Here is an 11,433-nt window from a genome sequence, read left to right as displayed (position 1 = left end):
AAGTAGCCCTCTTTCTCGGGACTTACTAACTGGACTTGGTGTTCCTGGGCATTTTCCTTTTTCTTCATAGCCTGTTTCTGCTGACCTTTGTGTTAGAAGGCGGGGCTGTTGATAGAGTTGCCTGGAGAAACTCAAGACAAGAGAAAGGTGCTGGACCTCACAGGGGTGGGGCCATTCCTGGGGTGGTCCTGGGAGGCTAGGGTAGAAGGCAGGTGTCCCCCTCCAAAATACAGAGTTAGATGGGTTTGTGCCTGACTTTCGGTAATCTTTCCAAAGGGAATTTTGTGAATGGAGAATGTACCCGGGAGACAGTTGCCTTTAAGGTTGAAATCTCTGTGTCTGCATGGGACTGCTCTATTCTCGACTTCGGTCTCAGGTCCCAAGGCTCTATGTGGAATGGGAAATTCCACTCAAGGGCATGGAGCTGGGCTAGGATCTTCCGCTGACGGGCTGTGTTTAGATCTCAGCAGCTCCTAACGCACCTGTGAGTCAGGCAGCAACAAAGTCTAGTGTCCCCAAGAGAGAAAGAAGAGGGTGAAATGAATCCCAGATGCCACCCCACGCCCCTGTTCCCCTGGCGTGGGCTCCTAACACGCCAGGAGAGAGTCAGCACAGCCCTGAGGACGGCACAGCACTGTGATGGCCTTGGCATCACTCTCCCCTCTCCCTTTGTCTCAATAGACAGATACCTGCATTCACAGTGAACTAAACGGGCTTATGAAAGACCAAGTGTCCCTGACGGCATGAGTTTCCCCTTCTGCTGAATAGAGATTGTGCCTGGGAGAAAGGGCTCCTAGGCCCTTTCCCTTTCCAGCAAATCTGGGTCCCGGAGTTGCAACCAGGTAGGAAAGGACCCAGCTCTGCCCCTGCATGGATCCCAGGCTGTGGCAACCGCTCCACCCCATCTTGTCTCGGGGGCTTTGTGGGGAAGCCCAGGCAGAGCAGTGTGTGTCGGGAGGACAGGTGTGAAGCTGTAGACTGGGCTACAGTGCCTCATCCTGGGGGATGCTGGCCGAGGACAACTAGGGATGATAGGGTGGGGGGCTGCGCTTAGTGGACAGGAGATCCCCTGGTAGGATACATAGGGGTGGCAGGGAAATCGGTATTAGGCTGTGCAACAGGGCCTCATGGGAGCTGTTGGATGGTTCCCCTTCCCCTCACTGTTTCTGTCTCTTTCTCTCTCTCTCAATCTCTGTCCTTCCTCCCTGTTTTTCTCTGCATCTTCTCTCCACTACTCTCTGACTCTCCCAGGCTCTTGGTTCCTACTCTTCTCAGCATCACTTCGGGCTTGGTTTTGGATCGCCGTCGTGCCACCTCTTGCCCCCAAAGCTGTATCACCACCCAGCTTCAATGCCACACATTCTGCCTGGCAGCCCTGGCTCTCAACCTCAGATTCCAGGAGACTCTTAGGGGCCCCGCCTGGACCAGATGTCCACTCTCGGCCCCGTCAGCTGTGGGCAGGCAGACAGAGGTCAGGTGGCTCGCTGGCTGCATCATCCAGGGGGTGAACAGGACAGGTTCTCTCAGAAAGGGGCGTGGCTGGGAAAGAAAGGAGGCGTATATTCGACCCAGGGGGCTCTATTGCTCCAGGTGAGTTCCTGGTTATCGAATGGACACTTCCAAAGTGACTTAACGTCTTTGAGCTTTAGTTTCTTCATCTGAAAATCGTATCCATCGCAAGGATTGTTGGGACGTTAAATGAGGTAATGTCAAAACATTAATTGTTGGGACGTTAAATGAGGTAATGTCAGTATCTGATAGCATTAAAAAAAATCAGGTATCTCTCTGTTCTAGGATCCCAAAGAGTTCTGTGCATCCAAAGGCCATGCTGGCCCTATACCAAGGGGCATCTGATATGTTGCTGTGGGGCAAATTGCATTTCGAGGGGGAGAAGTTAAGTTCGTGGTGCCTGGAACTCCTGGGTGGAGGTTCCCCCTGCTGGGTGGAGATCACCTAGTCCCACTGTTGCCACAGGCCGTTGGTAGCCCTACTGTAAAGAATGTGGATCCAGGGAATTCCCTGGCGGTCCAGTGGTTAGAACTCCGCGCTTCCACTGCAGGGGGCTCGGGTTCAATCCCCAGTCAAGGAACTAAGGTCCTGCAAACTGTGCGGTGTGGCCAATTAAAAAAAAAAAATGTGGATCCAATCCTCGGGATTCATACCCTGGCTTTACGCCACCAACTGGCCCTAAGACATGGGGCTCGTTACTTGACCTCTTTAATCTTGAGTTTCCTCATCTGTACGCTGGAGACAATCACAGCACCCCTCTCAAGGGACTAAGAGAGATACCGCAGGCAAACTGTTTTGCATAATACCTGACATTTAGTAAACTTTCAATGAACTGATAACTGCTGTTATGATTTCAGAAATGTGGAAACAAACGTGGAGTAGAGAAGTGACAGGCTGATGGAGAGAAGGCATTGAGTGGCAAGGGAAAGTACAGCGTCCTGGGGTCCCACACCCTTGCTTCTAGTGGTTATGCCCCAGTTGGGTGGTCCCCCCACTCTCCCCACTCAGTCTAGAACAGGCTCTCTCTTTGTCAGGGACTAGCAGCAGAGAGAAAGTTGACCACTCAGCCAAAACTGGGAGAGCTTCCACAGGAGAACATTTCCTTTTTATTGTCTGTAAACTCTTCTTTGGTAAACAAGAAACCCAAAGGGAAAGGGAGCACACTGAGTGAAGGACAGGGCCGGTGTCCGCCACGAACAAGGAGCTCTGAGAAGACAGCTACACCACTAGCGAGGCGGGGCATGGAACCTGGGGGTTCGGGATGGCTGGTGGCATGGGGGAGAGGCAGAGGGGAGGGTCCACTCTGTTGGACATAGAAGCCTAAATCATACAGCGAATGAGCTCATGCATCACAGCGAAGAGAACGAGGGACTCCCCACCTGTGCCCCCGCCCACCTTCTATGCGGTTGGTGCCCCTCTGCATGCAGAGCGCTGTGACTGGTCAGCCAGGGTTGGGTTGGAGGGGGCTCCAGGGAGCCCGTCAGCAGCCCCTTCTCCATCTCTTCTTTCCTGCTCTGCAGGCTGGTGTGTGTGCAGATGGCAGGGGCAGCGGGAGGGATGCTCAGGATCTCCGGGTCTGGGTGGAAGTGGCAGGGCAGCAGGGGCAGGTTTGGGGGGAAGTGGAGAAGCAGCCCCCATCCCCCCTTTTACATGGGGGGCTCACTGCAGAGGACAATCTCCAGGTCCTTGCGGTAGAGCTTCCCTGCCTCGGCCAAGGACATGACGCTCTTTCTGTAGCTGGTGAGCTGTTGGATGTTCATTTCCTAGGAGACAGAGAGGGAGAGGGTAAGAGGCTCAGAGGATGCCCCACCTACACGGCCCAGCTGTTCATTCAGCCAGAACCTTTCCCTTATCCCATCTCAGCGCAAGTAGCTTAGAGGCACACAAAGCATGGGCCTTGGAGTCAGAAAGCCCTGGATGAAAAACGCTCTTCCTTTCACTTACTGGCTGCATTGCTTTGGGGAAAGTATTCAACCTTTTCTGAGTCTCAGCTGCCTCATCTGTAAAATGGGTACAGTAATGAGCCTGCCTCATTGAGGTGTTATGATGATTAGATGAGGAAATGAATGTAAACAATACTTAGCACAGTACCTGACACACAGCATCACTCCAAACAGTAGCTATTGATGACAGTCATTATCTATGCATAGCTTCTCTAAATTCCTCTCCCTCAGTGAGCCTCCGTTTACTCAATCTGCTGGGTCCCTGCAGGTGAGGAGGAGAATGCCAGGGGAACTCCCTGGTCTTGTCTTCAGGCCCCTTGGATCATGCTTCCCTAAAAGCCTCACCCAGCGAAACAAGGGATTCTAACTCCTTTCTCCTCCAGCAGCAAGCCTACCAGCCTACTGCTTGTTCACTGGCTCCCTGTGGCCTTGAGGGGCACTAAGACAGGTGACCCACAAACATATGCCCATAGTCTCATATAAAATGTAGGCCAACATTTACAGAAAACCAACACCCACATGCCTTGTGTTGCTTTGGGTGGAAATAGCCAAAAGTTCTGAAATAGAGCAAAGTCATCATCAACATTGGAAAATCACTAAACAACTGTCTTTTTCTTTCCCTCCCTCCTTCCTCTTCCTCCTCCTCCTCCTTTTGTATTGAGCATATCGGCAGATTTTTTTTTTTTTTTAAATAGTTCCCCTTCCAGGCTGATGGGTCGTTATCTCCATTCAGCTAATGAGAAAATTGAGGTGTAAAGACTAAGGTATTGGCTAAAGGATGGGACCAACTCTACAGCCATATAGAGTCTTAGTCCCCTGAGTAATTCTTTACTTGGCTCACGTGTCCTCAGTGCTCCAAGGTCAGTCTTTTATTGCATCCTTTGGTGACATCCCCTCACGTTACTGATTCCTGGGTTTGTGCCACCACCCAGCCCCAAGGCACTTTGCAAGCATCTCTAGCTTTTTGAGGGGCATCTTCACTAAAGTTGTGAAGTTCCTGGAAAAAACGTCACCTAGTCCATAACACCGGGGTGTGCCTGAGCGACCTACCACTCAATTAGGAGCTAAGGAAGTGACCCCATATATCAAGCCTGAGCTTGACAAAACCCTCCAGTTCAGTGTGGCATCAAGAGTTTTGGCAGAATGGACAGAGGGGGCTGCTTACTTTCTGTGTCTAGAAGTATTGCTTGAAGCTGAGGATGGCTTTAGCAAGTTGCAACTGTCTTAGGAGTGCTAGGAAGTGTCGAAGTTTGAGCCCATCAGCCTGTCCTTCAGGAGCCTCAAACATTAATCTGCTCAGAAACCGAATCACTGTCCGTGCAGGCACCATCAAAATGGCATATGCGGACTTCCCTGGTGGCGCAGTGGTAAAGAATCTGCCTGCCAAGGTAGGGGACACGGGTTCGAGCCCTGGTCCGAGAAGATCCCACATGCTGCGGAGCAACGAAGCCCGTGCACCACAACTACGGAGCCTGTGTTCTAGAGCCTGCGACCCACAACTACTGAGCCCGTGTGCCACAACTGCTGAAGCCCGTGCGCCTAGATCCTGTGCTCTGCAACAAGAGAAGCCATCGCAATGAGAAGCCTGCACACGGCAATGAAGAGTAGCCCCAACTCGCCGCAACTAGAGGAAGCCTGCACGCAGCAACGAAGACCCAACACAGCCAAAAATAAATAAATAATAAATTTATTAAAAAAAAAGCATATGCATCTGCCATGTGGGCTCACCTAAAAATGGCCATTCCCCTCCCAACTCAGGGGCTGTTATTTACAAGCATGCAGCTCTCTCTACTGATACATTCACTCAATCCCCATGTGCTAAATCTGGAGCTTAGTACAGGTGGAAGGCTCCTGGGTAAACAATTTTATTAATATCCTTGTTCTCTAACCTTCAGAGTTGTTTCCTAGCTCCAACACCTGACTCTTTTTTGTTTTCACATCTCGAGTCAATCTCTGTAGCCATATGAGTTGTCTTTTGTGGTAATCAAGAAAGAGCCTAGTTAGATGATGACCAGGAGATTCGGGTCTCTCCCAAGATTTAATGCCTGCCTTCAAGGCCCATCAGCCTCAGGCATAAAGCAGGGTCATATGGAGAATAATCATGCCTCATTAATACAATTACAGTTAAAGATATTTTCCATTACGGTGCGCAACATTCCTTGGACACATAAGGATGCACAAATAATTTTCTCCTAGAGTTTGGTGCCAGGAAAAAGTTTGCCGAGTTGAAACACTTGGTGAGTACTTCCTGTCTTCCTAGGAAGTACTTGCTTATAATTTGTTTTCTGCCTCTTTCAAAAAGCAATTGTAGGTAGTGTAAAGAAAAAAAATAAATTTAGGGTGAAAGAAATGAAGGATGATATTCAGGATAAAGAAGTCGGAAGGCAGTTGGAAAGGGAGACAGATAGACTCAGAGGCTGTGATGAATTTTTTGCCCTGAAATTGAGCATTATATTTAGCTCTAGCCTGACCGCCCAGGCAGTTAGACAACACAAGGAATTATAGAGCATTCCTCATCTAATTAAAGAAAGCAGCAAAACCATTTTCTCAGAGAAAGACATTTTGCAGGAGGTAGAGGAAAACGCTGCCAAGACTCATCTCCCGGTTCCTGTAAAAAAGTCTTTTTTGTTGGCCATGTAGCGGACACTTCCAAGAACTGGGCCACATCAAAACTGCCGTGGCCTTACAGCTGCATTATTTACATCAGGCAGCAGGTAGAAGAAACCCAAGTGTCTGCCTGTGAATGGACAGATAAAGTGTGGGATAGACACACCATGGAATGTTACTGACCCTTAAAAAGGAAGGAATTTCTGACATGTGCTACACCACGGATGAACCTTGAAGACGTTACGCTGAGTGAAATAAGCCAGACACAGAAAGACAAATACTGTATGATCCCACTTGTACGAAGTATCTAGAGCAGTGAGATTCACAGAGAAAGTAGAATGATGAGTGCCAGTGGCCGGGGGCAGGCAGCAAGGGGGAGTTATTGTTTAATGGCTACGGAGTTTCATTCTGGGAAGATGAAAAAGAGTGCTGGATGGTGGTGACGGTTGCACAACAGTGTGAATGTACTTAATGCCACTGAACTGTACTTAAAAGTGGTGAAGATGGCAAACTTCTTTATGTGTATTAAAAAAAAACCCAAAACATCAATCAATTCAACCAGAAAAAAGTCAAACCAAAAAACTGCCATTGCCTTGTTAGGGGGTGATCAGAGAGGAGCAAAATGCACCCCTCGGCCTTCCTTCCCACCCCCATCCCACCTCCAGGACAGCACCCCACCTCTGGGCTCAGCCACTCACCTTCTTGTTTTTCTCATACAAATCCTTCAGGAGGGCGTCCAGCTCATTCTCATCAATGTAGCCACTTCCGTCCTGGCGGGGAGCAGAGGGTCAGCACAGAGCCTCAGAACTCAGGCCCCACGACCTCCGACCAGAGTCTAGCTTTGCTAATGGTCTCTACTCTGAGCAAAAGAGGTGCCCAAATAACGTGTCACTTCTGACTTTACTAGTCACTGCAGGAACGGGAGGGTCCAGGGCCAACTGTTGGTAACCTTCCCTTCTGGTGTTTTTCATTTGCATTGAAATTGTAAGTGAGGTTCAAGAAGCATTTCGCTAACTCCCTGGGTGTCGAATCCCACAGTAAGATGTCAGGATGAACACGGGGCTATTTAAAGTTTACCCCCAAGCCTATAGTTCTAAGGAAGACCATTGGAGTCACCCACACAGGGGCAGCTAAGGGAGGGGCGACATTGGTACGGAGGGCCTCTCACTCCCCACTTCCTAGGAAGACAACAAGATTATGACCTGGCACCAGGGGAGCAGTACTGAGCACCTCCTCTCTCTGGGTACCAACAACGTAATCACACCCTAGTTCCAGGCATAACCCTCTTCCATGAGCTATTCTCTCCTGTACTTTTAAGGAACCAAAACCTTGGGCTCCACAGGCCACACACTGTGAAGGACAGTTATCTTCTCACACAGCAGAAGATGCTGCAGGGAATCCAAAGGGACAGGAAGAAACTGCCTGGCTCAGATTGCTGCTCCGACAGCTTGTTTACTCCTAAGGACCACGGCGAGCCATTCTGGCGGGGTTGGGGGGAGGTGGGGGGCTGGAATGGGCCTCCTGCTTTTCCATCCACACCGTCCTCTGTCTTACCTTGTCGTAAAATGCGAAGATTGCGTTGAACTCCTCCGAGGTCAGCTTCATGCCCTGGAAGGCCCAAGGTATTAAAGACAGAAGCCAAAGCCCTGCAGAGTGTGTGTGTGTGTGTGTGTGTGTGTGTGTGTGTGTGTGTGTGTGTGTGTGTGTGTGTGTGTGTGTTGAGGAAGGGTGAGCTCAGAGGGATGAGGGGAAGGGAGGAACTGAAGAAAAGCAAAGAGGCTATTTTACCTGAAATTTAAGCAGGAAGTTTTCCTGTACAGGCAAGAGTCTGGAAAGAGAATGTTAGAGCAGCGATTAGGAGACAGAGCAGAAGCAAGAACAACTCGGACCTGGGGGGAGGGGATGCAGAAGGAGCATCTGTAGTTAGGGAAACGATCTCTGAGCACTTTATAATCAGGTGTCAGTGGAAAGTTCTAAAAAGAGGGAGACGGAACATTGTGGTGATGATGATCATGATTTGATCTGACTTTGATTTGCGCTTCAGGACACCTGACCTGTCACCTTCCCCACTGATTGATCTTGGTGATAGGGACGGTAGCACAGGGATGATCTGCAGGGATCTTGTGAAAAGTGATGCTGGGGTGAGTGAGGGCAGGCACTTACCGGGACATCTCCGAGAGGCCCAGTTTGCCGTCCCCGTTCAAGTCAAACATCCGTAGCTGTTGGGGACAGAAAGTGGTGCCTGGGTTATTTGCTTTGACCTTCTCTCATGTGGGACCTTGGCCTGCCATCCCCTGCACTGGAGAGGAAGGAGGATGGGGGAGTATGCTCATGCGTCCTCTGAGGTCACCTGGTGGCAGGGACCAGCATGGGCTGAATCGGTCACTGGGGAGACAGCAGGGACTTGCTCATGTCTCCCCTCCCCCTTTCTCAGGGACAGGGCCGCAGAAGACAGCAGACCAGCACCAAAGGCCCACCCTCTCCAAGTTTATCCTCTCCTGAAGCTGTGGAGGCTGTCATGGAAACAGATGCTCCAGTCTTACACTGGCCCAGGAGCATTTGGCTGAGTGGGGACCTCAAGAGAGAGGGTGCAGGGCCCATGAACTAGCATCCCTCTTGCTGGCTGCCACTGGGAGTGACTTCTCCTGGGCCTGAAGAATCAGCCAACTAACGACCCCACAAACCCCAAATCCCACTGATTTGGGGCCCATGTCCTGCACCCCTGGGGAGGAGGGATACTTTCAGCCACTCACTATGGTTTGGGTGTACTCTTGGAGCTTAGGTTCATCATATGGTCGGTTCGCCTTCTTCAGCAGGTCAGACAGGAATCCCTGGAATACCAAAGTCCTCTTCAGAGCTCCCGGTTCAGGCTGTCTGTCCCTGACTCACTTACCTGTTCCTTCAGACAGTCAGTCACTCAACACTGTTTTCCGGGGCCCATCATTTGCATAGCTTGCAGCCCTCACAATTCCCTCACCCCTTAATGCTTGTGGAGTAACCCTGAAGGGGGAGGGAGCGGCTGGATGCAACCTCACCCCATAGTCCAGGCAGTAGAAACTGGCTCTGGCTCCTCAGAGAGCCCAGGACACATGCTAAGCAGTGCCTGGGACTCCTTGGGTCCAGAGGAATTTAGGGGTAGACGTGCAAGCCAGAAGGCCAAACTGCTGGAATGCCTTGAGGATGCCTGTCCTGGGCACTGACGTGCAGAGGAATGTGAACTGGTTGAACTCCTACAGCTCTGTGTTGCTGATTTCACATGGCTGAACATGTCCAACCATTCAGAGCCGGGCCTGAGTATCCCTAAGCAGACCACACCCAAATTCCTCACCCACCCTTTCCTCCCTCCCCAGGTTCCTTAAACCCACCACCACTTTGGTCTCAGGCCCATTCTCTGCACCCTCCGTGCCCTCTCCAAGGCTCATCTTACCTTGAGCTCGTTGGCTTCGATGTAGCCGCTTCTGTCTGTGTCATACTTCCGCCAAGCCTGCAATGGGAATGTCAACCTATTCACAAAGATTTATCCACACCTATAAGCTTCCCTCCATCTTCCTTTAATGGGCCAGGCTGGGTCTTGATATTCAAGAATATTACAGTGAGATGGGGACATGGAGATGGTCTAGACGGGTCCCTTCCATGTCGCAGATGAAGAAATAAGGGAAAGTATCTTGGCCAAGGTCACATAGAGAAGAAAAAAACCCTGCTGGGACAAGGTCTCCTTACTATAACTGGCTTCAGGATCATCTTGTAACCAGGGTTATGGTTTTCTAAGGTGTTAACCGGCAGATTTTTACCAGAACTAGCACTATGATCTGTTGGATCCCATTTTTGCTGTGGGTATATTGGGTGTCCTTTTACTGTTCTGGAAGCTTCTCATTCTCTGCGTGGGAGTTGGGAGCAAGGGTAAGAACCCTCTGGAAGGGGCAGAAGCAGGCTTTGGTTACTCTTCATTGTACTGTGTCCTCTACCCCTCCACCACGATGCATATGGCAGCCATGTCTGAAGGTGGAACAGAATTGGTAGTGTAATCAGTTTGTTTAGACTGTCCCAAGGCCACTCCCCCATCTTTCTGATAAAAAGCATCACCCCCTTTTTTTTTAGGAAACCACCCCTCTCTCATGCTCAGTCCACATGGTTCAAGAGGGGCTGACCCATCTCCAGAGGTAGGCATGTGATCTAGGCCTAGACAATCAGTCCATCACTGGATCTTGTTCCATACTCGTTCTGGGCTCTGATCTGAGTCCCAGTTATTCAGTACATGCATTGGGTCCCTGTGAGGGACCAGAGAACTGCCTGCTGACCACAGCATCTGGGGGATCAAAGAGAAGCAGAGCTTCAGCAGGTGATATGGGTCTGACCACCTCCTTCCTCTCTGTTCTGGCCATCTGAGCAGGAGCAGACATCACACAGGAGAAACAAGGAAAAACAGTAGGAATGGTTTTAAAATGTCTACCAATTCTTCACCTCCCTAGTTCCCCTCTCCTTGAATGTGGACTGAACTTAGTGACTCACTTCTAATGAATAGAACACGGCAGATATGGCAGTGTGTGGCTTCCAAGCCTAGGTCATAAAGACATTGAGGCTTCCTTCTTGTTCTCTCTCTTTGATCACTCACTCTGGAGGAAGCCAGATGCCACGTCGTAAGGACACTCAAGCAGCCCTATAGAAAGGCTCATGTAGTGAGGAACTGAGGCCCCTTGCCAACAGCCACGTGAGAGCACCATCTTGGAAGTGCATCTTCCAGCTCCAGTCAAGCCTTCAGATGACTGCAGCCCAGCTGACATCTTGACTCTGAACCAGAGCCACTTGGCTGAGCTGTTACCAAATTTCCAACCACAGAAACTGAGAGATAATAAATGTTGCCTTAGGCTGGTAAATTTTGGGGGGTAATTTGACACACAGCAATAGTTAACTAATACAATGGTCCTGCAAAAATCTGGTCCTGAATGCAACTGTCCTGAAACCCCAGTGTTTAACCCAATCTATGTTGTGGGGAGGAGGGAATACCATGGTGGGGGGTGGGAGTGGGTGTATCTGTGACAAAAGGCCCAGAGAACCCTGTTTCCTAATCTTTGGTCTATTTTGGTGCCTGATCACAGTTCTTAGATTTTCTTCCAAGTTTTCTTCCCTAGATTTTTATTCCCTTCTCCCTCAGCTCCAAACAGCACAGCGAGACACCAGCAACGCTTGATTTTCTGAGAGTCAGCAGGCACTAATTCTTTTCCCAAATTTGATCTCCTGTCTCCTCAACTTCTCCACATCATGTCCCCCACTTTAAAAAAAAATTTTATTGTGGTTGATTTACAAGTTTGTGTTAGTTTCTGGTGTACAGCAAAGCGATTCAGATATATACATTATATATATATATAGACACACA

The 11,433-nt window shown here is 49.9% G+C and overlaps 1 protein-coding gene across 1 annotated transcript in view; it reads right to left on the bottom strand.

Moving 5' to 3' along the window:
* Positions 1-2,766: 2,766 nt before the first annotated feature.
* CALB2 (calbindin 2) overlaps positions 2,767-11,433 on the bottom strand; it is a 28,227-nt gene continuing 19,560 nt past the window's right edge. The window contains exons 5-11 of the mRNA XM_068528307.1: positions 9,487-9,543; positions 8,813-8,890; positions 8,223-8,278; positions 7,848-7,887; positions 7,614-7,667; positions 6,758-6,829; positions 2,767-3,272 (exon numbers count right to left, since the gene is read on the bottom strand). Of these exons, the coding sequence (XP_068384408.1) occupies positions 3,156-3,272; positions 6,758-6,829; positions 7,614-7,667; positions 7,848-7,887; positions 8,223-8,278; positions 8,813-8,890; positions 9,487-9,543 (474 nt within the window). The 3' untranslated portion in view covers positions 2,767-3,155. The remainder of the gene's footprint in view (positions 3,273-6,757; positions 6,830-7,613; positions 7,668-7,847; positions 7,888-8,222; positions 8,279-8,812; positions 8,891-9,486; positions 9,544-11,433) is intronic.

This window comes from Eschrichtius robustus, chromosome 19, assembly GCF_028021215.1.
Source record: "Eschrichtius robustus isolate mEscRob2 chromosome 19, mEscRob2.pri, whole genome shotgun sequence".
NCBI classification, from domain to species: domain Eukaryota; kingdom Metazoa; phylum Chordata; class Mammalia; order Artiodactyla; family Eschrichtiidae; genus Eschrichtius; species Eschrichtius robustus.
This window is presented reverse-complemented; position numbering and strand designations above follow the sequence as displayed.